Genomic DNA, 26,002 nt, shown 5'->3' on the forward strand with positions numbered 1-26,002 from the left:
CAGCTAAATGGAGGGTACATTCACTAGATGGCAATGTTACTTAATTTGCATTTGCGTCTTTGCTAGGAGAGGTTAAGGAAAATCGTATCAGGTTTCTGCTTGGCTAAGCCTTATCTAAGCGTATCCACATTCATTAAAAGTGGAAGCCTTGCATAAGCATACTCATAAGGCACTTCAACAAAGGTTCTTTCAGCCTCAAGGATCAGAAATTACTTAAAAGGAAGGCTTCCCTGTTTTTGATTTACTCACAGCTAATTTGAGTTCTTGCAGGGTTGCTTTAGTTGCACATAAGTCTCGGGAAGAGGCTGAGTTTGGATCCTCTCCCTGTGCTGTGTTCTCTGAGTGGGGGTCCACTATGTAGAGGCAACAAGAGTCTTTCTGCAGGGGTTGGAGGCAGGGGACGGAGGTGTCTGTGTGACAACGCACACCTCCATGTAAAGGAGAACGCTATTCTTAGTCCTACTTTCAAATATCTGAAACTTCTTTGAAGATAGGAATGTATTTGATAGAAGGATCCCATCCTCATCTCCTTCTGGGAGCCGAAGGAGATTCTGTGATAGAGATGTGTTATCTGCATGTGTCCATCCATCCATCAGAGGAGCCGTTTGTGTGTCATCAATCAAGAGCTTGGCCTGTCTGGCTGTTTCCACGGTTACTAGAGGTATCTGTGGGGGAGGAAGAGGATAGAAGTATGACATTAGGATTTTTCTTTTTCCGTTCCGAAGGGTCCTTTGTAAAAATGTGTTTGGATCATTTGATTTGAGGACATGTATTCTACCATATTCATCTACATTGATTCAAGGGAATCTGGAAGAATAACGGCCCTTGTTGCCCTTATTCACATCGCGTTTAACAATTGAAGTGTATGAAAGGGAGAGGGTGACACTAATTATTGAGGTTCCAGTGACAGTGCTGAAACACTGTCTAATTAAGGCGTCCGTTTTAACAAGCAGTTGTGTTTGGATGTGTACTTTGCTGCCTCCCTGACTCACCCACCGCTGGGGAAGAGTAACGCGCACGCAAACACACACGCACGCACGCACGCACGGTTGATCTTTTCATTGGTGAGAGACTCTTGCTCACAAACATACACACGACTGAATGCTTGTGTAATTGAATGTTCGGGGGCTTGAGGTCTGTGGCTGGGAAGAGATATGCTGGTCAGGTAAACCTGTAGAAGTGGGTCAGGCAGTTTGAGCCGGGCAGCAGAGAGGCACGCCCTTCCATGCATGCATGCGTCCCGTGGTCCCGTCAGACCTCAGGGATCAAACTGTCTGGAAAAGACTGATGACGTCCTGCTTTTCAGCTCGGCGAATATCATTAAATATTTAGCTTCCAGCCGTGTGTGTGTGTGTGCCGGCCCCGGGGTGTGTCTATTGTGGGTGTGTGTGTTATTGGTCTATGAGGTGTCAGCTCGTGTGTGTGTGTGTGTGTGTGTGTGTGTGTGTGTGTGTGTGTGTGTGTGTGTGTGTGTGTGTGTGTGTGTGTGTGCGTCCGTGTGTGTGTGTGTGTGTGTGTGTGTGTGTGTGTGTGTGTGTGTGTGTGTGTGTGTGTGTGTGTGTGTTTGTGTGCTTCTGTCTGGCCAGTCCAGGGGGGTAACTCAGGGGCAGAGCCAGACAGACAGGGAGCTCACGTGTGAGCCTGGCTGTTGTTATCACCTTTCCTGTTTATCCACTAGGAACAAATGGCCTGTTGTTCTTTTACCAGACCCCCCCCTCCCACCCTCTCTGTCTTTCTCTGTCTCTCTCCCCCCATTCTCCCCATTCCAGCAGTGTTTTGAGGGACAAGGGCATTCTGGTAAATGCACGGCGTTTTGGACTGGGCGCCGGTTGTTTCCAGTGGAAGTTACCGGGAGAGAGGTCAGTGTGTTGGTAGGACACGCAGTACAGAGATCAGTTTGCTAAGGTCATTAGGCAGTAGGACATGAATTAACGCAACATGTTGTTGACCACAAGAGAGTCTATCGACTCAGGGAAATACAGAGAGACAATATTAAGGAAGAGAGAATAGTGAGAAACCGAAAGTCCGGAGTTGATATTCAGCCAAAATAACAAGCTCTTGTTTTGCTATAGTTGGTTGCTATAGTTGGGGCCGCTGAACTCAAACAGCTGTAACCAAAACATTGGCTACTGCTGAAAAACCCCAGGCATGGATTCACATCGGCCTCAATCATCAGACCTGGAGGGATTGCTTCAGGTCCCATCACACTTCAGACAAAACCAGAATGTCCGATGTCACACACACACACACACACATCCACACAAACACAAACCACACATGGTGATCCATCAGAGCCCATCTGTAAAGTCAGCCAGACAATCACAGCATACTGATTTGAATGCCAAATCAAGTACTTCTCCATGCCAAGAGATGTTTACTCGTCCTCAACTGAACCACAAATAGGCAGTAAAAAATGCTTGGCCAACCAGGGTGTGAAAATATTTTTTGAGTTCTTTGGCAAACACAAAATCCTAGTTTGCTTTTTAAGTATGTCATTCTGTAAAAAAACCACTGTGTTTAAAATGTACACAACATATCTACATGTCACTGACCTTTAGGTTACTGTTCGTTTATACAACATGGAGAACAAAACATTTTTTGGCACGGTAACACTTGCGATCAAAATAAACACAACTTATCTATGTCTGTGTGTGTCTGTGTGTGTGTGGGGGGGTGTATGCTTCTGTGAGCACGTGCTTGCACTCATGCATGCATGCACGCATGCATGCGTGCATGAGTTTCCTTGCATGCTTGCGCTCGTATTAGTAGCAGAAGATTATCAAAGGTTTAAGGGTGTGAGGGCCGCTGCCTGTACACCTGGGTCACGCAGAGTCCGAGGGGAGGGTCGCAGGCTGGTATGTAGGCCATTCACAGCACGCACCGCCGGCTCCAATACACCGGAGTCTCCTTACCAGCAACAGAAGGCGGTTGCGGGGTCTGGTGGCATGGATCACACACGAGTGGAGGATAGGAAATGACGGAGGAGGTATGAAATACGGTGTGATAGGGATGAGGCAGAGGTGTGCTGCCTCTTGAGGGAAGGTGGGAGAGGTGGGGTTATGGAAGGAAGGGAAGGTGCAAGTGAGAAATTGTAACTTTGTGGATATGGATGTGATATGGAAGTCATCGCTTTATTTTTTATATACTGTCGCTCTTTATTATTCTTTAATTCATGAGTGATGCGGAGAAACGTACAAACGCTCCCATTACAGTGCATCAGTGGAACCGGAAATTTTCCCAGCACAGTCCATTGGAGAACACAAAATACATTTAACACAATCCTTAGTCCTGTGCTTGAGTCGAATGATTTATCTTATATCTGTAGGAATTGTTGACACATTACATTTTTTATTTATGTTACAAATACCTTTTAATATGATTGTGACAATAATCTTGTGCATATTCGGGCTGGCTACAGTTATGTTATATAGAGGATGCGGCTCATCTATCTACTCAAGTTAAAGGCCTGAATTGACAAACGTTTTACACAGTGACCCATCAACAAGTTTATAGATCTTGTGGCTGTCAGAGGAAAATGAATTGCCTTCTGACTTACATTAACCTTACTGCATCAATTGATTTCTGCTGACGTGTGTATTTTAAACCTGTCTGTCAAAGGCAGACTTCCCGGAAATGCTTCTGTAAGTATAGGCGACATCCTTCCTCTCTGACCCCTCTTCACGCTGTGAGATATACGCAGGGTGAAGATGCGCACACAGAACGTCTTCACTTCCCCACCAGTGCTGACGGAGGCACCTCAACCCACTGAACTCTGACCTGGTGGACCTCAGGTTGCTAGGTTACAGCTATAGGGCCCAGTAGATAATTGGTCGTTTGTCAGGAGACGCTGGACTTGACGGTGATGGTGTACCAAGGAGTAATATAGGAGGAAGAGCCTAAAGGGCAGAGGAAGGTAGACAGAGAGCGGTCTTGTCAGACACTACGTCAGGCAAAATAAATGGCCAAAAAAATGTAAAAAGAGCAGGTGTATCTGTGCAATTATTATTTTTTTATCCGTGAAAGGATGACCCCAACCAATGTGTAACAAAGCTGATGATGGGAAATGCACTCCATATGCCATTGCTCGCTACTACTCTGTAGGTACAACTAATAAGCAAGCTCAGTGTTCGGGTGATGCAAAAGACATGGGCTGAGCGCTATGCATTGTGTACTCTGTTTTGATTTTCAATGGACAGGATGAGTCAGGCCAGCAGCTCTCCAGTGTCTCTAATAGTGACGATAACGTTATCCCACTGGCTTAATTAACAGCCTTACATAGAGTGACCATAGAGTGACCCAGTCCCATTGTACAGAAATCTGACACCGTATTGTGTTATGTAAGGCTTTTACGCTGCGCAGTGATTCAAATCAACACATTTCTGTTTCGATACGATTTATTCTAAGCTTCTCAGCTAATTCAGTGTCCTTCTGATCTATTGAGATCGTAATATACATAACAAAATATTGTTTATAATCTGTGTTGTGGCCAGGAAGTAACTAACACAATGTCATATCAAATCAAAATCAAAAGCCCTCAGTGACCTTCTAAGGTCACTGAAGGTCACCCTCAGACCTTCTTGGGTCACTGAGGGTGAGGGAGATTTGAACTCATGAATACACCACAAATCGGGAGCATCACATGCCAAAAGTCTCACACACAATCTAAAAAGCAGCAAGATGCAGCCTTTCCAAATTGCCCACAGATTGTCTGGGGAGTGTCTTCACTTCCATCCAAGAGAATGGAAGGAGGAGCGCTGGGCGGAAACACAGCAGAGAGATGTCCTGTCTTTAGTGAGGGAAACAAGCAGCATCCTCTAATTTTCTACCAGGCACAGCTGAATAATCATGCCCTTTGGAAATGCATCAACTGCCATGGTCCTACTCTATTCAGCAGGGGAGAAGCTAAATGGGGAGACGGAGTACGATAGTACACCAAAGCAGTAATATTATTTGCCCTATTATCATTCCTACAAGATGACTGCTTGGCTGATCCTGTCTTTCATGCCCTTGCTCATTTCGATGTTCAGGGTAAAGGCGTGGTGCCAATGCCTTTGAATAAATACTTAATATAAAATAGATAGTAATTATTTTGATTATTTCCCACAATCTGTAGAACCTATCTAACTAACAGTGAACAGACAATGGCTAAACATTGTCCTTCCGGCCCCCAATAATACCATAAGAAGCAATAAAAACCTCTTTAAAGCAGGTTTCTCCACGCTAGACCGTACTTTGCCTTGCATATCCAGGGACAGACACTATGTGTCCAAAATGTAACACTGTTACTGTTGATCAGGGTCACCCATTCTTGCTTTAAACCCTGAAGCAGGCTCTTCAGAGACTGTCCTTTATCCCCTTCACAACACAATGTGGTAGGATAATGGCTGGGAAATGGTTGGGAAATATGCAGTCTTTCTTGTGTTGTTCCAATGTCCTCAAATTAAACTTTCTTGTTGCCCATACATATTTTTTATGTTGAAAATACAAGATCATAACTACAGGCTAATCCAGGCTAAGTTTCATCCGTTCAATTGTACATTTTTTTTCTTAAGAGAGGGATTCAATACTGTTGACAAAAGAGCGAGTTCTCCTTTGCTTAGTCAAACAAAACAAACCACACACTTGAAAGCATAAATGACAGGATCCGATCGAAATCGGCCCCTTCTTTTGAATTACACTTCATTATGATAAGCATGGAGAGTTTCCAATTAGCATACTTATATTGTTTATTTATTTATTTTCATCCAGTGTACACAACATGCAGCAGACTCATCAATCACCCGTCCACCGCAAATCTATTGTTGTTCTGACCAACCTAAAACCAAAGGTCCTCATTAAGTCAATTGCACTCCACTGGTCCGAGCTTTCAATGGTTACATCTGTGTTGAATAATTCAAAGTGGATTCCGTGTCTAAAATAGACCCGAGGGACACATTGAAAGTAAAAACGGTAAGGTAATTCATTCGGGGGGGCCGGGGCTGGTGAAAGGGAGGAAGAACGTCATCCACATAGGTGATGGTTTAAGGTATTTTGATATTTGCTGCTATATCACAGGCCTCATCCATGGAGTTTGCAACAGATACTATGGAAAGTTACCAAGGGCAGGTGGTGCATCGGAAAGCTCTGTGGGCAGGCTGCTCTAGAGACCTCTGGGTGCTCAGGTTTCCTCTACTCTCCATACACATACACATGCAGGGCCGGACACACTAGGAACACCACATTGTGAGTAGGGTTATGCCCGTGGTCGGCTGGGATAGTTCCCCTGCCGTCCTCCGACTCTGACCGGGGATAATCGAGTAAAGGAAATGGATGGATGGATCGCTAACCAAAGTAAATAGCGTTGCCCAGAAGCAGCTGTAATGGCCTTCGTCGTAGCTGAAACAGTAGATCCATCCCACGTGGCGTTTCGGAGTAACTCGACTCGAACCCTTTCCTTGGAACCATTCTGTCCTGTTGGCCATCCTAGTAAAGCACCTAACCTCTCTCACAGGTGTAAATTAATGTACTGTCCTTCACTGCTGCTGTGCTAGTTTGTGTGTGTGTGTGTGTGTGGGGGGGGGGGGGGGGGGGGAAGGCTGAAGGCTACCCCGGAGGCACTTACTGCTCTTTAGCCCACCTCTGTTGATTTACAACCCCATGCTAAGGGCTCTCTCTTTCTCGTCTTTTAGCTTTGAAGTTATCCAATCTGGAAGTTATTTTGGAGGACTATAATGTCCTTACAAACACAGATATATACGAGACTCTAACATCCTTATGCATGCATCCAAGAAAATCACATTATTTGAGATTGTATACCATTCAACAAACTGCAGTGCGTAAAAAGAAACAAAGAGAAAGAAAAATACGTACTTATGGATCGCTTCCAATGTCCTAATTGATTTACAAGACCCAGCTCAAGCCCACTAGCCCGCTATGGGGTTTATTCTTGGTGAGCTGTAGGCATAATTTAACTATATCGGTGCTTACATATCTAGTGATGCAAGCAAGCCAACCTCTTCTATATTTCTTTGTAAGACACACATTCATACCTAGTATGGTACTTTTTTCTGCATTAATTATTTTGTCAAAGTAATTTTTGACAGTTTGTTTCCTGCATTGCGTGCTCAGTATAGTGAGAAAGTCAATTTTCTGCACCTGCCGACTTTCCTGAAAAAGCAAGAAAAACCGACAAAATGTTTGTTCGTGTTTTAGTCTGTTAAAATGTTGGAGCAAATAAATCAGCCACTTAAAGTTTATTTTTGCCGTTGGTTCATTTCATTTTTTACCCCTTTGGTTTATACATCAGCACTTATGGGCTTTCATCCATCACGTCCTATCAGCAGCCTCCTTCTCTTACTCACCGCAAACCCTGGCCCTCTTCCAGGCGAGGATCGAACCAACTGTAAATCTAATTTCCATGATTCTCTGTAGGGCTTTTAGTTTACGGCCTCATGTACTGCAAAGCAAACACGGCTCCCTCGCTCAGCATGCCGGACTGCAACATTATATCACAGACTGCTACTCCAGCTATAGAATAAAATAGAATAGAATAGGATGCATATAACACAATAACAGAAGTAAACAATGTCGATGGCAGTTTTGCTTTATTTTAGGCCATTATTGGCGTCACATGACTGCTCCAACTGGTTAACAGTGTGCTGACGTTTGTCCTATGACTCTGTCCTCTGAATACTTAATGAAGATCTCTTTGAGGATGCTGCTACAGTCATTAGTGCTGGGTGTGTGATATTGGGGAAAACATTGAACCTGGTGATCCAGAACATCTGACCATGAGGTTATTTCCCCTTCTCCTTCTTACCAAACACACCTGAGGTCTATGTTTAGGAAATAACAGGTTGCAGCTATGTCGTGGCTATTAAATAGGGATGGATGATGTTAAAACGAAAAATCAATGGAAACTAATGGATTAATGACTTCAAAGCTTTCAGTTGAGAACGAAGCAAAAGGGTCGGAGTAAGGACAGCTACTCTGATATTCTGCTGGTAAGCAAAGTGAACCCAATCGCTCTGTAGGCTCTGTGTGAATGGACCAGACCTTGACAACGCACCGCACCTAACAACTGTTAAATCCACAGGTCTGAAGTCATTAGGTACCGTCATGCTTTTCTTCTTGGGAACAGGACATGCAATACAGAGTAGGCATTGTTTGCTCCAATGGAGCTGCACAGTGAAACAGATACCAACCAAAACATATAGTCTGCTGATTGTTATTGTGAACTTTTAGGATTATCAAGAGCCATATATCTTAAGCAACTGATTGAAACCCTTCAGAAAGAATGGCAATTTGTCTTAAAAGTTAAAGGAATCATTGATGTTACATGCTGTTCTACTTGAAAGTTGTACAAAGATAAAATACCCATAGTATAACCCATTCCACGCATGCCTGTCCTCCTGAGTATGTCTGAAAATAGTGCTTCACTATTTGTACGATATAGCAACTTTGCCTCTCTAATCAATTAGCTGAAGGTATCTTAATACAGCTCAATCCCTTATAGAAATGTAATTTTCTTCACATTTTATGCTAATTTAAATCAGGCCTGAATCTCTTTCAGATTAATAGTTTCATGGAAACATTTATTTAAAAATAAAATGTTCGGTTCTTACCCACCTTATCCTCTCTCTGTACTTTATACAGTGAGATGTTTAAACATCATTGTTAAATAAGACAAAAATTACAGATTTTTTCCAATGACTAACCCAATAATTCGATTGTCTCCTTTAGAGAGAGAGAGAGAGAGAGAGAGAGAGAGAGAGAGAGAGAGAGAGAGAGAGAGAGAGAGAGAGAGAGAGAGATTTTAAAATAACACAATTTGCTTGTTTTATTGAGCATAATGACATTTTGCATGTGACGGCTCAGCTGATTACCACAGGGAACTATTGCCTGTCAGTTATCTACTCAATCCCCCCCCCCCCCCCCCCCACACACACAGTCTATTCTTTCTTTCACCACTAAATATAATAGAGCTCAGCTCTTATCCTGTTAAATTATAAGATCGATATATCTTCTATAACAACACTGCATTTTGTGTCTGACTTTAGGTGTGTGTGTGTGTGTGTGTGTGTGTGTGTGTGTGTGTGTGTGTGTGTGTGTGTGTGTGTGTGTGTGTGTGTGTGTGTGTGTGTGTGTGTGTGTGTGTGTCTTGGAAACTGAGGCAGCATTAAATATTCATGAGATCACTTAAGTGCCAAACAGAATGCCACCAGACTATATCCCAAGAAGGCATCGTTTCAAATGGCAGATACATTTCAATATGTCTACCGTTTAATTTAATTATGTTTAAATTGCATTTCGTCTCTATAAATTATATTATTCCAAACTACGAGGTTTTGTTTGGAATATAAACATATTCTGCTGATAACTATTAGGTTTCAGAAGACAGGGGGAAGTATTTTCGCAAAATTGGCTCGGCTCCGGTGTTAATCCAAGTTGTAAAAACGGATGACAGGGAATGCAGATGGGCGTAACGCACTAAAACGAAGGCGCGTCATGTGCCATTTGGCCCTCTCTGACTTCTCCGTCACCTAAACGATAGCTACTCTATGGCCTACACTCCTTCCTTTTTTTTTTTGCGTAATATCATTTATTCACCATCATTGTTTCTCGTCGAGAGCTGAGGTTTCACATCCCTACAGCCACGCTGGAATCATCATCACAGCTGCCTTCTGATTGGACGGTCCTCCGGCAGTTACCAGGGGCGTGGAACAAAGTGGATCATCATCTGAATGGGAAACACCACATTACTTCTCTTAACGGGCACATTGACATTGGTGTGGCGAACGTATAAAACGACCACGGCTGTGAACTTGATGCAAAGACTTTGCGGTGAGATAACAGTTACGTCTGTGAAAATAGGCGGAGACGTGCGGCTGCAGATAGCCCGCTAACAGACACAGCCACCACTGAGAGAGATACCGGAGGGGCTCGGCGTCGTCTAAGACATCTATCCCTCTGGAGATATGGATGTAAGGTTTTCTATCCGAAATTCGTAGACGTTATTGACACGGGGCTTGTTTTTAAACCGAGGACGAATTGAGCCTGAATTTGTATGTCATGCTTATTCGTTAGCCTGTCAGTATGAGGACATGCAGATAGCGCGTTTAGGAGTCCACCTTTTGTCGTGGACTACCCGCTAACGTCGGCTCGTGGCGTGCTGCTGGCGTTAGTTTGCTCCACTTTGCCCCCGTTCTCCCCTCGTATGACCGGGTAAGTGGCATTCATCACGTTATCACTCAATTATATGATTTGTAACACGCCAGTGGAAATGTTTCCAATTGAACGAATAGGACGACTGACGTGACTCGACCGCAGATATTGACAGGTTGAGTCGTTTTCCGTCTGAATGTGGTCTTCCGCCGTTTTAACAGAGGCTACATACATAGCTGCTGTTCTACTAATAGTGCGGGAATTTGATTGATTGCTCATTCTCAACCGTTACTTAAACTGTAACCTATTTCTGACAATCACCGTGAACCCTGGTCATGGGGCCCATACCGGTCCACCCCACATGTCTAATAATGAATTAATTAGGCCGGTATATTGAATAGTGATGTGCAGTATTTGTTATTCGTTTTTTTTATGTACTGCATTCTTTTGCAGCTCTTCAGTTTGGCTGAACGCGCCGTCTATGACATCCGTCGCTGCGAAACGGGCCTTTGCTGAAAAACTGCGTCACCGAGTGGGCGCTGCAGGTATTCAGCCCCGAATTGTGGTGGGAATTATACCAATGGCAAATTCCGCCCGGATACGTTACTGATAGTTTTTAAAATGGATCCCGGGGAAGATTCAAACACGGAACCCCCGCAAGGACTCAATTATCCATCCAACTCTCGGTGCGAGCTCAACATAAATATGTATGAGGGCATCAGCGACGGGAACGTCAATAACATGGACTCGTCCAAACTAGTGAGAGGGGGCAGTGACCCTAGTGCATACCCTTCCTCCAATTATCAGAGGATCGTGCATCAGAGATTCATCCGGAGAAGTCTATGGTTCTCTGACTCAGATGAGCAGGCATTTGAAGCACCTGAATGTGACAATAAGAGCAAACTTCTAAACATAAACCTGCGCACCGTAGTAGATCGAACGAGGGTGGCTAGGGCTGAAATTCAGGAAAGTTCTAGCACTGAGAGTCAATGTGGACAAAAAGACAACAGTGCAACTGAGAGCGTTGGTGCCGATGAGGACAAGGAGAAGTGCCCAGATGCCCTGAACGTCGTCACGTGCAGCGATGGGTTGAAAGTGGCGGTCAAGGCGTCCAGCGAGGAAAACGAGGAAGAGGCTGAGATGAAGGCGGTTTCCACCTCACCTGGGGGAAGATTCCTCAAATTTGACATTGAGCTGGGCAGAGGATCCTTCAAGACGGTCTACAAAGGCCTGGACACAGAGACCTGGGTGGAAGTTGCCTGGTGTGAGCTACAGGTACGATTTTATGTTTTTAAACTCTTCAAAAGCCATACTTTAGTTCTGTTGGTGTGAGAAATACGGAATTGTTTTCCCAGCGAGAAAAATTATGGGACATCTCATTGTCTCTCTCTCGCCCTCTTTAGGGCATCTAGAGAGGGTTAAAAAAGGGCCACATCGTGACAGAATAGCATCCATCTCTTAACAGGGAGCGGTCAATAGCAGAACTTCTCGCATGAATGTTGCAAATAGGTTCCGCAAAATCGTAAACACTTTATGTAGTCTAGATTATCGCCAAGGGTCTCAGGTAGGAACATGTGCCTGTGTCGATGTGAAACTCAGGGTTTCTGCTGGGAAGAACAAGCAGAGTCTCTCTTGTCTTGTGTTACAGACGCATGAAAAGCGCCAGCTTATACTGTGCAGTGCCAGTGGTATTGACTCATTATTTCCGTCCTTCTGAGACTGTAGCAGGGATTATCTCTATCTCTCCCGCTCTCCCCTCTGTTTCCCAGGAGGCTTAAGGGCACTACCGTGAGCATTACTTGCCCTCCAATTCCTCCCTCCTTGTAGACAGAATGGGTTCCATCCTTTATGGACACAATAGATCAGGCTGAGTTACAACAATTCCCTTCCTACTAAAAATACCATCTATGCTAATGTTGCACGTCTGAAGGACTAGAGGCCGTATGCTTATGTCCCAGCCTAGCAGCGTGCGTCTGCTGGCTGTGAGGAGCTCCGGTGTTTTCCCCGCCTGCCTCCATCTGTGACAGGAGCTAAGCAGACAGGAAGCAGCTGATGTGAAGGGACTGCTGGGGCCACTTTGGCAGCCCCATTGACCTTAACGATTAGTTGGCCTGTGGAGTTGGAAAAACATGTTTAGGCCGTAGTCCACGTGAATAAGTGTAAAAAGACTCATGTCATGGGTTGAAGTCACTTTGTGCGAGTGTGTGTGTGTGTGTGTGTGTGTGTGTGTGTGTGTGTGTGTGTGTGTGTGTGTGTGTGTGTGTGTGTGTGTGTGTGTGTGTGTGTGTGTGTGTGTGTGTGTGTGTGTGTGTGTGTGTGTGTGTGTGGTCACAAGATGAGAGTGAGCCGTTTTGCAGTCAGGAGTTACAGGTGTGGCTCAGGCTGGAGGGGGGGGACGACGACTATGCAATAACTGAATGATACGGGGATGACCTCAATCACTCCAATGACGTTGCTAGGAAGTATTGTATTTCTCCTGTCAGTTGACTTGCTGTGACTCACAATTCGTGTGTGTGAGAAATTGTTAATGCTGTATCATTTGTTCTCCCTCAAACAGGTCACGTGATGGCCGCCTGCAAATGTTTTGACCCGACTCTCTCTTGTTTATCCCCATCTCCTGCCATCTTGTGTGCCCATCTAAGCCTGGTTTCCATCTCTTCTCAGTCTGTCACGCAGATGGCCCTTGCTCAGATAATGTTGACCTAAGAGACGGACGTGTCCGTAGTTGCTTTCCTGTTATCTGTTCTCAAGAGTACTGCTTTATTGGTTCCTCTTACCATTGTTCAGTGGGCTTGTGGATATAAATTAGAAACTTCCTACAGTTTAGTTCCAATTGTTTCCATATTCTATTTGTGTGTTCGCTCAGTAATGGTAGCACGTGGTTCACTCATTAAGACAACTTTGGACATGCTGGTGGGTCAGTTGTTCCAGCATTTTTGAGGTAGAGGTTTAATCTCTATAATCGGCACATAGGATAGGGCTAAACATGCCCAAACATCCAGATGATTTTTAGTGGAACATGGACTTAGGACAGAGGAAGATAGCCTGCCACCTGACTTTAAACTTTAATTAACAAATGATGTTCTACTACTATATTTGTTCACGCCCTTATTATATATAAAAAATGGGTTTAAAATCATTAAATTCAGTTTGAAGATTTGTCATTAAAACCTAATGGACTTGCAATGGCTAATGGCATAATAACATTCTTAAAGTTAGAAGCTTAGGCTAGCAGTGGTTATTGTAATATTTGTGTATCGCTGTACCTGATAAAGAAAATGTATTTTCCATCAAAATCCCATATACTTCAGCTCTACCATACAGTGTTACTTCGGTCACATGCATATGATGTAAGAAGCTTAAGTCTTGGCAGCGATTGCTACCTGCTTTTGTGTGTCATCTGGTGTGTGTGTGTGTGTGTGTGTGTGTGTGTGTGTGTGTGTGTGTGTGTGTGTGTGTGTGTGTGTGTGTGTGTGTGTGTGTGTGTGTGTGTGTGTGTGTGTGTGTGTGTGTGTGTGTGTGTGTGTGTGTGTGTGTGTGTGTGTGTGTGTGTCCATTCTCATTCAGTGTTTGGAAAGCGATGGAGATGCAGGCTCTGAGCTGAACTCCAGGTCCTCTTGGTGTGAACAATGACCATGATGGATTTGAGTTCACAAACGTTAGGGTAGGAACTGGTGTGAGTTATTCAGTCATTGATCGTTGACTGAAACCAAAGACAACCAGTAAAAATATTTCAACACGAGTCATCTGATCATGGTATGATTTACGTTATGGTGGTTGTGCTTTATCCTTCATTATTAGAGGCCTGTGCTGAGTAAATGTTGCATCTTTTTATTGCCTACATTTTCTTATGTACTCTGCAAACCAATCTGTGTAAACCTTTTTGATTTGTCCACCCTGTACTCCACCTGCTGCCAAACCCTAGTTTGTTAAGGGCACGAAATTGCCCCAATGCGGCAATGCCTCATGTGTTCATTAAGACTATTTATCCCATTAGGAATTTAGGACGTTCGTTTGTTTGAACTTTGACAGCCCCTTTATCCTGTGTGGGCCTCCTACTTAGACCTTGTGGTATGAAGACAAAGGTTATATTTAATGCAGGAGCTAGGTGATCTCCACATGACTCCTCAATCTAATGTAATGGAAAGTGATTAAAAACATTGCATAGCGAAGATATGGACCGGTTTGAACTGTGAACAATTATATGGACACTGTTGACTTGATTAACAAAAACATTCAATATTGGTAAAGTCATCAGAGCTTAATGGACCGCTGATGACCTAACCAATATTTTATTTTTGGTTGTTGATGCTGCTGCTGCTTTGGCCCTGTGCCCCTACACGGCAGCGGCCGATAAACCAGCGGAGAGCCTGGCCAACCCGGCCAGTTCAGCTGGGGACATCTGTGCCCCGCACGCTTGGCTGCTCCGGAAGCCTCTGTCCTAGACCTGGCTGAGCTTGAATCAGGGGAACGTGCCCTCTGACTCTCCCAGGGTTCAAAGTGTTGTGCTCGGCCGATGTACACACTGGCTTCATTAGGTTTTAGTGTTTTACACGGCATTGCAAACAGTAAAAAGTACTGATTGTTATTGAATTATCCAAGCCAAAGCCATGGGTATCATAGCACCACAGTTATTTAACCATACTCTCACATTTTTTATAGTGGGTATTGTCAGATCAGGCATGGATGTTTATTTCTCGGCCAGGAAATAGGAGTGGTTACAAGGTCTTTGCCAGCTGTCACGTTGTCTAGTAGTAAAGCAGACATCCAGAGTAAGATTATAACAAAACACCTTTTCTACTGACTCAGAGATGAGGCGGCACATGCATTTGAAAAGCATGCTTAAGTCCTCCTCATGCCAATTCTGGGTAGCTTGTACTCGGTAGCTTTCTGATGCTAATGCTTAGTTTGGGGTCTTCTTTTCTAGACAGCCAGATTTGACTGTCAAATCAATAATGACAATTAGCAGGGTGTGCCATCCCTATCAATCATGTGGTATTCAAACAAAACTTTATCGGAAGAATCCCATAGGGAAGGAGCAAAGACCATTCACTTTTGTTGATCATGATGGACAATTAGTTGTCTAAGGCAGCCTATTGGGCATAAAGACTCGGGCAGCTCTCTGAAATTTTTAAAAGAACTGGTCGCAGTAGTGCGACCAGTTCACCATGGCAATTTGAACCTCAGAGGCCCAACTTCTTCTTTAGCCCTCCCCTCATACTGGTCAGTAGAGATCAAGCCCATGCATTGGAGAGAACACTGTGTCAATCAAATATATCATAGAAATATTAATACATTAAACAAAGCTGTCCAAACTAATTGTCTAAGCATTTTTGGTGCAAGCTGCTCCCTTCTCTCGTTTTCTATGACGTGCAGTTCGCCCTCACCCATGTCTCTTGCTTTCTTGTCTCTCTCGCTCTTGCTCTTTTTCCCTGCCTTAGACGCACAGGTTTTTAATCATTTAGAACATGACCCAGCAGTAGTCTGGGTCATTACATAAGCAGTATTACACTGCTAGAAGGAAGAAAGCCTTTAATCACACATTTTCTTCGCTTTATCCTCGTTGGTTGAAGGCGTTGTTTGTTTGCCAGCCTTAACCATGTTCATTAGTGACGTGAGTGGGCTTTATCTCGGCACTGGGGCCCGACAAGTCCATGTCCCGTTCATCCTTGAGCACTTACTCCTGTATTCGACCCTCCAGCAACACGTGTGCGATTTACCATGAGGTAAATATGGTTAAATTTAGTGCAGCGAGTGCATTGGTCAGCTTTGTCTTGGATATGTGTCTGGGTGGGGCTCTCCAGTACTCTGCACTTATCTCATACCCCTTTCTCACCTCCCCTTTTTTTTTTTCATGCACCCAGTACAGCCATACTTGTCATGCTGCACTAATGCATGTTGACTCTTATTTAGCTGTTCTCCTCAATAAGGCAGATGTCTGAGGTTTGCACATCCCGCTTTCTCACACTCCCTACTGTTACTATTTCCCTGCAGCCACCAATGCGCTTGGTTTAGGCGGCTCACTTGGTCCTCTCCCGAACAGCAAGGTAACAGCCTGGCTGGGCAGCTGCCTGCCAAGTCTACCCACGGTTCATGAGGGATGGAACACAATGGGGCTAGCGGCTGTGTGCTTGATTATAACTCTGCATTATCCTGGCTAAGTGGAACTGCAGCATTCTACACTTCAAAGGAATTGGTTGGCTGTGGTTTCTATCTTGAAATTGGAGATGAGCAAAGTGGGTGGTGTCATCCTTTTATAAGTGGAACCACTTTTTTTAATGCCGGCGTGGCCACCTGTCATGTGTCAGCCATTCATATACAACACCAGTGTATGATTTAAGATTTGGCTACATTTGCATCTCTGAAAAAGGGTCTTGAGAAGCTAGATCTAAATCTATTGTGTTCCTTGCACTTAATTACTGGCAGAGAATTGGGCACCCGTAGTAGACATCTTACTTTCCCCCTGTGAATGTATCCATTAATCCATGCTAGATGCTCCATTGGTTGCAGTCTGTTGGCGTACTTAATGAAGAATGCATAAAAGATCTGCATGACAACACAAATGCAAGATTCCATTCAGGTGAAGGATTTGACCGTGGAAATTACCACAGCAGGATGTGATGCAACATTTGTCTGTAATGCTGGGGTGAAATCTTGACTCACATTTATTTAGATTTTTGGGACATCGCGCTGACTCATGTAGGTTGAAGTAAGATTCAAAGATTGCAAGTACTTTTTAAGGTCTTAAGCTCTGCTCCTTGACCGTAGTGTCTATCTGTACAATTTGACCCGTTTTTATCTTGACCCTGCTAATTACTATATATTCTGCATAATTCTACTGGCTATACTGTTGAGTTGATTAATCAAACCAACTTGGAATGGAAATGATTTAAGATGACGTAGGAACACTTCAGTTGTGTTCATCTCTTTTTAATATTTTTTTGTGCAGGCTGATATGCTTGTGGTTCCACACAGTGAATAAATCCTGAAGTCACACATCCCCAGCGTTTATGGCTCCCTCAGTACATTGCCACTTCTGGAGGGAACTATCCATCTTTGTGTGTTTGAGATTGCCGCACACGGTCAGCGGCCCACTATCAGCAATATGTCACTTTGATGGATGCGCCAAACGGATGACCCGCCCCAATCTTCTCTCCCCCAGAGCCATACCCCATCATAGGGCTGCGTGATTCTATTAGTGGGCAACTCGAGTGTAAACAATCATGCCCTACTGTAGGTCACTGAACCGCTGGTTGTTAGCCCTAACCAAGTTTGTGGGACTCGGCTAGCTTTTTGATCTAGCTTGAGCATGTAATTGGGTCATGGTAAAAAAAAAGAAATGAAGGTAAATAAATCCTGAAGCAACCCATGTTGATGGTGAAGGGACTCAGGGATATGATGGTTGTTTTCAACTAGCTGAATTGCCCAGTCAATAACAGTGCTCATTATGTGTTTTTTTTAGCCATGCTAGGACAGATTGGTTGGTGCCTCTGAAAAGCTATTTCCCATGACGGGTGCTTATTATCATGGGGACAATACACTTAAAGTGTTCCTCTCCAACACTTCATCTATGAATGTATGCCTCTCTTGTATATGAAGTTGCTAGGGCTGTAATGTTGGGCCTCTTCATCTGGATTTAAGGAGGCCCACGTTGCATAGGCTTCATCTAACACAGCCTTTTCAACTGTGTTGACCAACAACAATTAGTAGCGATGTGTAATGTAGTAGCAATGTTTCTTTAAGAAGTAAGCTACTTAAGTTTACAACATCCAAACAAAGGTTTTACTTTATATTTATTTAGTTAATTGTTGACCAATAGCAGCTTGCCATCGGCCTGTGATGTAATTTAAAGTGTGTTTATTAGGTGTTGGTGAGAAGTTTATTCTGAATGCCGTGATGGATTGTTCCATCTGTAATGTTTTTTCTTATCACATTGAAGCATAATCTCCATTAATGTAAATCAATTTACTTCAAACACGTAAATTATGTAAATCTTTTCTAGTAGACGGTTAAGAAAAACGCAGTTTGAGTTCTAGAAAGGAGGGGGGGAGATGTAAGCCCCATGGCTCCCTCCAACTTTGCACACCGTTGTGTTGTACTACACGTGTCCGAGAAGCTTATCCCTCTCTCGGACGCAAGCATCAATAATGACCGATGCCCAGACGGAGCCCCAAACATCAAAATGCACCATGGTGTTGGCATGCCCCCTTAGCGTTGATGTCCTGACAAGGATGGGACCAGAGTTTGGGTCAGAGCAGAACAGTCACATACTGCTAAGAAATGACTGGCGGAGACCAGTAAAATCAGATTTGAAAGCCTTTTCTTTTTTGCATTTTAGCAATCATGAAAAAATGATATAGATTATCATATCATTTTACCGAAAAATAAAAACATGCTTTGCGTTTTACGTGTGTCTGAGTCAAGGACGAAATAATTGTTGTGGGTATACGTCTTGGTCCCAAGGTCCAGTTTATCTCCAGTCTCTGGGGGAGCCTAGCACAGCTGTGCTAATAGAGTCACAGAAGCGGGTGGCAATAGTTATGGGAGCAGAGCTATATTGATTACTTCCTGCCAGTGTCACCATCTATTTTCTTGGCGGCAGCTGCGCAGCATGGTGGCTTTCTGTGTTTAACCTCGCCTCGGAGTCTCTATGGCGTACTGGGGCCAGCTGGGCGCTTTCTCTAGCCACAAGCACACAGTTGATAAGATTTGTGAAATATGCACACACACGTTTTAAAGTTATTTGTGTGCGTGTGTCATCCTGGGGGTTGGGCATGTGTCCCAGAATCCTTTGTGTCTGTACGTGTATCCTTCCATGCTGTGCACAACACTTCTGTGTGTGTGTGCAAAGGTGTGGTGGAGGTGGGGTTTTTGAAATTGAGAATACACCACAGTTCATGGGGGAACACTGAGATCATGCACAGGGGGCTTTGGGATGGGGGGGGGGGGGGGGGCGTGTACCCTTAATCAAATGGGATGCTCCAATACATCAGGGAAGCTCCCGCCCACTCACTATTCTGTTGTTGTCTTTACCAGTCCTTCATGTAAAAAAAAATATATATAAATATGCAAAACATAGTGCATTTGAGGCGATGCCAGCCTAAATTCAGGCCCCTGCCTTGCCTAGCTCAGATTGGCTCTGTAAAGCGGGATCTCTGCAGAACTGAATAATTCATAACGCTTAGAGTGCAGTGAATTTCCCCCATCCCCCACGCACTTGCACACAAAACTCAATATGCCACACACATGCATGCACATGCAGCGCGATGCCACCCACAAGCATGCAAATGCGGCACGGCGCTGCACATCCCTGCAAAGATCAGGCAATGCATGTCGTTTGGTGTCATTTGTAGTTTAGGTTTATACTCAATTTGTTTTAGACCTCTTACAAAACACATGTATGCACATTTTTCTAGATGAATAAAGTTGAGTGTGTGGAATGCATGAGAGGAAGAGAGAGAATCAGTTGGAGAGGAAGAGAGCTGGAGCAGGGAGGGGCTGATTCAGACTCCTCTCAGGGCGTTCAGGATGATTGCAGATATGGTGGTGGTGGAAGGAGGTAAGGGTGGGGGGGACTGAGTTAAGTAGAGGGGAAGGGAGTGGACAAGAAAGGGGCCAGCGGGGGAGCTGTTGAAGGATGGAGGGCCAGATCAATAATCTGTAACCTTGCGCTGTAGCTGTAGGTGGGTGTGACCACATTGACGTGGGAGCCGTTGCTCCAATGGGAGACTGGTGTAGTGGTCATCCCTGCACACATCCGGCCCAGTCTGGTGCTTTAGGGGCTATGGCGGCATCCTGTGCTCATGGATTGACTGCACCAATAAACTATTATGGCTTGTTTTTTGGCTTTTTTTGCATTCCATTTGGCTTTTTGATCATGTTTTCTATTACAATGCTTTCCATTGATGTTTTGCATTATTTTGTGTTTGGTAAACAAAAGCAGTGGGAGGCAGAAGCATTTCTTTGCTCTTGCAGCAACAATTGTTTTTAAAGGGGGTGCAGGCCCTCTTTGTTCAGCTTCTGCATGTGTATTCATCTACTTTTTACCATAAGAGGTGGTGCGCATAAGGTCTTGATGACAATTAAGTACACCCGAAGTCAAAGGTTGGGCACCGCTGGGCTAGATCTGTGCTTCTCAAACCATGGGTCGGGCCCAGAACCAGGGTGCTGCACATTGGCTAATGGGAGACACTCCAAATAATGTATTGTATTTGATTGACTGTTCAAACTGGCGGGTCGCTTTTTTTCAAGATGTAAGAACTCCCACTTAATTTTGCCATAAAGGTTTATTTGGAAAATCGAGTTGTATATTTTCCGGGTTATTTATGTTGTCTAAGTGGGACCCTTGGGCTGAGGGTCAAGCTTTACTGAGCCCTATAGCGGTTCTAGATAGTGTTCTGAAGACACTCACTTTCCTTATCAGGCTCTTAGGTGAACTCTTCCATCTGGCCATTCCCTAAAAAAACATCTGTACCAACGCTCTTCACACCTAATCAATGAAGTCCTCAATAATGAGTGTCTTCACTCTCTCCACCCCTGGCCTCCGTCTAGGACCGTAAGCTGACCAAAGCGGAGCGACAGCGCTTCAAAGAGGAGGCGGAGATGCTGAAAGGCCTCCAGCATCCCAACATCGTCCGCTTTTACGACTTCTGGGAGTCGCCCCAGAAGGGGAAGAAGTGCATCGTCCTGGTAACGGAGCTCATGACCTCAGGGACACTTAAAACGTGAGTGTTGGTTGAAAAGCAATCACTGTCTGAACGTATGCACGAGCACTTGAATACATTTGGAATGGCATGTCTTCAAATGTGCATGGGGTCTTCCGGCCAAGCTTATGTTATGGAATATTTAATAATATAATACTACTTTTAAGTCAATAGTTGTATTGATTTAATAAAGCGTTGAGTCCTCTGTGTAATAAGGAAAGCCTAAGTGCTTAATCAATGGCCGAGGTCCATTATACTCCATTCTTCAGTTAACAAGGCAACGTTTGTCTCTTCCTCCCCTCAGCTACCTGAAGCGTTTCAAGGTGATGAAGCCCAAGGTGCTGAGGAGCTGGTGCAGACAGATCCTGAAGGGCCTCCACTTCCTGCACACCCGGACCCCCCCCATCATCCACAGGGATCTCAAGTGTGACAACATCTTCATCACTGGTCCCACGGGCTCGGTGAAGATTGGTGACCTTGGACTTGCTACTCTCAAGAGGGCCTCCTTCGCCAAGAGTGTCATCGGTAAGCAACCGGACCACCACCACTGGGGCTGGGAGTCTTTCGCTTTATGATTTGATTTAAAATGTAGTCTTGATTCCCAATTTAAAATAGATTCTCGATAGAGTACATAGTTCTCATTGCAGGGTCTACTCCCGATTACTGAGCACGCAGAAAGGCGGTTTGGCAAATGATGGCTTGAAGCAGTATAGTTTATTTAAGATCATGTTGGCTTAGATTGGAAAAAACTCAAATGATTGCAATAATGTGAATGCAAATAAAGGAACAATTGTAACAAACTGGGGACAAAATAATAATAATTTGGAAATTGGCTATCATGGAAGATGAGAATCGTGATCTATCCTGAATCGCCATTCATGCAGCACCAGGTGAGCCCTAGGCCACGCTCCCGTTGGTCACTGGTGTGCTGCTCTCTGCAGGCACGCCGGAGTTCATGGCGCCGGAGATGTACGAGGAGCACTACGACGAGGCGGTGGACGTGTATGCCTTTGGGATGTGCATGCTGGAGATGGCCACCTCCGAATACCCGTACTCGGAGTGTCAGAACGCCGCCCAGATCTACCGCAAAGTCACCAGTGTGAGTGACACGTTTCGACAAATGTCACTTCCTGATGACTTTCAGAGTGATTTCATATTGGGAGTGGGGAGTGGCACGTAAATTCTTTCAACAGTCAGTAAGAACCTTTAACACAATAACAAAGAATTTCTAATATGTTAAAATTGCACAGTTTGTCAATCACCATGAGTAAATATTTCTGTATCGTGAGTCAATGCTTCCGTCCACTGTTTATAATAGGTCGCACAGAGGTGAGGTGAGGGCCTATTTTAGTTATGTTTCATGCTGATGTCACGTAGGCTGTCGTGATCAGGGCTATGGAAGCTTGTGAGCCATATGGCCTCACGCACTAACGCCCAGCTGTTCCTCGTTCTCTAGATTAAGCCTTTGGGGTGTTTCCCATTTATTTTCCTTGACTATACAGCCCAGTCACGCATGCAGCCGCAGCCACGTTATTAGATTGGGGGCAATTCCCATATCGGTAAAAGGTATTGATCTACCCACCCACACTTGGCTTGGATCCAGTCAGATTTGTGACCATCATCTAGCCTACGTCAAAGCAGAGATGCCCTTCCACCAATGTAAATGGCAGGCCAGCACCCTTCAAGTATCTTTCTCTCGATGCTGTGCTCTGCGTTATTGCTGTATGCATATCGGAATACCCTGCCGGGACCACTAGAGACTATTAATAGAGGTCGATCAAAGAGAAACTCGGTTGGTACTTTGAATCCTCTCGTGACAATCATACACCGATGTCGACTGCTTTCCATTCCCTATCCAATATCAAATGAGTCTGGTATGATAGGAATTAATGAGCCCTCAAGATATGCAAACATGTATGCAATATAAGGCCGAAAAGGTTTAGTTGAAGGTTTCCTGATTTCCGTTAGTCCCTCTCCACTATTTCTTCACCCATGCACTACTTTAGTACAGCATTGTCTCGTCCTCATGGTTGACTTGGTTTCCCTCTCTCCAGGGTGTGAAACCAGCAAGCTACAATAAGGTCATGGACCCTGAAATCAAGGAGATTATTGGGGAGTGCATTTGCCAAAAGAAGGAGGAGCGGTGAGTTCCCAGCCCCCAATGCTCCATCAAGATGCCCTCCGACAGCTCTATTTGCACCGTGGCGCAGCTTCTCTGCATTAGTTCTCTCCTGACAACTTGTGCCTTTACCTGCAATACGGAGTTTGTACAAAGAGAAATAACGGTGACGAACTTTTGATGTCCCACTGAGAGTGGTTGAGGGTTTATGATGTGCGTCTTTGTCCGCGCAGAATAGATGATAATCAGAGGGGTGTATTTCAGCCGTTTGGGAACATCAAGAACTTCAGTGCTTCGACGACTCCGAGCACTATATCCCTTAATGATATAATTACAGTGTCTGAGAGAAGACAAGTTTTTAATGTATAAATAAGTCGTTCTTTCAACAAAGGCAAGCCAAGGCAAAGTCTGTCTGCAAACACTTTGGGAAACTGTCCCACTGGGTGCAGTCCTGTGACCGATCTGTCTTCTCCCTCAGGTACTCCATCAAGGACCTGCTGAACCACGCTTTCTTTGCGGAGGACACGGGTGTGAGGGTGGAGCTAGCGGAGGAGGACGATAGGGAAAAGGCCTCCATTGCTCTTAAGCTGTGGGTGGAGGACCCTAAGAAGCTCAAAGGAAAGTACAAGGAGACCGGTGCGATAGAGTTCTCCTTCGACCTGGAGAAGGACGTTCCAGAAGTGGTGGCGCAAGAGATGGTGAGTTAATTCATGCTTTTATCCAAACTGACCTACAGTTCATTGTTTAGATGCATGCCATTAAGGAGCAAGGTTGGGCATCAGGATCTCAAGGATGACTACAGGATATTCTGCGCACCTCAGATGTAGCCCATCCGTACCAATACACTATCCTGCCCCTAAACAATGAAAGGGTGATGGTTTTTTGTATTGGTTTACATACAAATGGAAATGGTCATCCGGAGGATCTATGTATTCATTCAAATAAAAGCTCTTACTTAAAAAAAACAACAATGGGGCTGGCTGGAACAAAGCTTTGATTGAGGTTGTATACCTGATACCTGCTGGAGCTCTTTGTGTGGCTTTAGGGCCAGCGGTGCCCTTATCTCATCATTGGGGAATGCATAGTCCTTCTGATAACAAACTCTTCACTTTGTGGAATCTAGTTCTTGCCGTTTTCTCCCCTCTCGTCTGTCTGTGTTTTTGTTTTGTGTCTTTCGAACTCCTTCTTGGATAAGACGTTCTGTGGTTCTGAGATAACAGTTGTTGGGCGCATTTAGTGCTAGGACTGCTCATGCTCCCGTTTTTTTTTTAATACATTTTGTTTGTATTTACCACAATTTGATGTTGCAATATTATTTTCATGTTGATATTTGGAGTAAGTTAGGGTTGAATTACGTGCTAAAGGTCTAGCTTGGCATAATAGAGTATTGAGTGGTTGAAGTGTACGGATCCATCACCGAAATAATTGTACGTAAATAATGTTTACATTTAGGGCAATTGACTGCCTTGGCGTAATGGGTGATGATAAGAGAACACTGGTTTACATCTAAGTGCTCTAGATGCACGGTTTGTGCCTTGGCATTGTCAATAGAACTTGAGGTTTGTTGGTGCACTTAACTCTGTTGGGAACGTTAGGATTAATGTGAAAGTCATGTATAATGACCCACAACACACGTAATGGTAGCTAGAAAAGGGGGATAAGCATAAACACTGGAGGATTCTATCCCCAAAACCTGCATATTGTTAGATTTATTGGAGTGTTAAATTCAGGCAAAGAATGATTCCAGGACAGGGAGCCCTCTTGTTGTGTTTGAATGCTCCTCATTTCGTATCGGCAGGTGGAGCCTAATGGGCGTGGCTAAAATACAGATTAGTCATAGACATGTCTGTTGCGTCCGGGCACGTTGGCGTGGACGAACCGTTATCAGATGTCAACGTCATATGTCCGCGTTCCACCCGAGCCTTGTGTTTGGGAGTGGAGCAGCAAAGACGAGGAGGGAAGGGTGTTTGTCCTTGTCTTTTGTTCTAAATGGTTGCGAGTTGAGGTCAATGTCGTGTATAATACCCAGTAATACTTTACGTTTCTGTATGAGAGGCCAAATAATCCTAACGCTAGTGCTAAAACTTAAGTATTTTTATATTTTCAGGCTTTATGCCCAGCCTTTATACAACCTAGACTTTGCCAGTACTGGCAAAGTTTAATTTTGGGAGGAGGGAAGTCATGTTGGCCAGCAGCACAACTGGACTGCCTGGTCAGTATGCCCCTGTGTCACAGCAGCCCCGGACACCACTGTGGTTACTTAGTACTCAGGCCACTCTTGAGTCCTACACTCTCACAAAGCAGACTCGGGATTAATATCTTAAGTTCTTAAGGCAGACAAGCTCAAATCTGTAAAGGTTTCAAATAATTTTAGTGTGCTAGCCACTGTAGAAATAAAACTGATGCAGTTCTGAGCTATTCAATTTGTCGAGCCCATTGTGCTGCATTGAGGATAGGGCCGTTATCATGAGTCAGGTTTGGCTTGGCTTTGTTTTGTTGTGAACATTGTTTAAACTCCCTGAACCCAGCTCCTGACCGAGGTCCTCTGCCTCTCTGATTCCCTTAAAATAGCCTTCTATTTCCTCCTGATGTCACCCCCTCCCCGCTCACTCCACCCAGCCACCCACCACCACTCTGTCTCTCGCATGCACGCAAATTCTCCTATTCTGATGGCTTTCCAGTGTAAAAATTATCCTGACGCCGCGCCTTTCCCCCTTCCGTCAGGTGGAGTCCGGCTTCTTCCAGGACAACGACGTGAAGACGGTGGGCAAGTCGATCCGGGACCGCGTGGCGCTGATCAAGTGGAGGCGCGGGCGGACGGTGTCCGTCCCCGCAGACCAGGGCGACGCGGCCTCCGCGGCCCAGACCGCCCCGGCGGCGGGCCTCTCGTCCGGGGCCACGAACGCAGGGCCGCCCCCTCTGCAGGAACCGGAGGAGGCTGAGGCAGACCAACACAGCCGGCTGGGTAACCTACCAGCCAGCGCCACCTCTGTGGCGTGTAAGAGACTCTATTGTCTAGAAGGGACCCAGACCCTGG

The 26,002-nt window shown here is 44.8% G+C and overlaps 1 protein-coding gene across 11 annotated transcripts in view; it reads left to right on the plus strand.

The window, feature by feature from the left end:
- The first annotated feature begins 9,489 nt into the window (after positions 1 to 9,489).
- LOC132451183 (serine/threonine-protein kinase WNK2-like) overlaps positions 9,490 to 26,002 on the plus strand; it is a 33,946-nt gene continuing 17,433 nt past the window's right edge. For 3 of the 11 annotated variants that reach the window (XM_060043568.1, XM_060043857.1, XM_060043773.1), the window contains exons 1-8: positions 9,491 to 10,203; positions 10,597 to 11,418; positions 20,695 to 20,867; positions 21,151 to 21,371; positions 21,788 to 21,945; positions 22,901 to 22,989; positions 23,444 to 23,663; positions 25,690 to 25,963. In XM_060043568.1, coding sequence (XP_059899551.1) covers positions 10,765 to 11,418; positions 20,695 to 20,867; positions 21,151 to 21,371; positions 21,788 to 21,945; positions 22,901 to 22,989; positions 23,444 to 23,663; positions 25,690 to 25,963 — 1,789 coding nt within the window. In that variant the 5' untranslated portion in view covers positions 9,491 to 10,203; positions 10,597 to 10,764. Of the gene's footprint in view, positions 10,204 to 10,596; positions 11,419 to 20,694; positions 20,868 to 21,150; positions 21,372 to 21,787; positions 21,946 to 22,900; positions 22,990 to 23,443; positions 23,664 to 25,689; positions 25,964 to 26,002 lie in introns of all 11 variants that reach the window. The other 8 variants (XR_009524138.1, XM_060044073.1, XM_060043955.1 and 5 more) reach the window with 6 other exon arrangements.

The sequence above is a fragment of the Gadus macrocephalus genome, chromosome 1, assembly GCF_031168955.1.
Source record: "Gadus macrocephalus chromosome 1, ASM3116895v1".
NCBI lineage: Eukaryota > Metazoa > Chordata > Actinopteri > Gadiformes > Gadidae > Gadus > Gadus macrocephalus.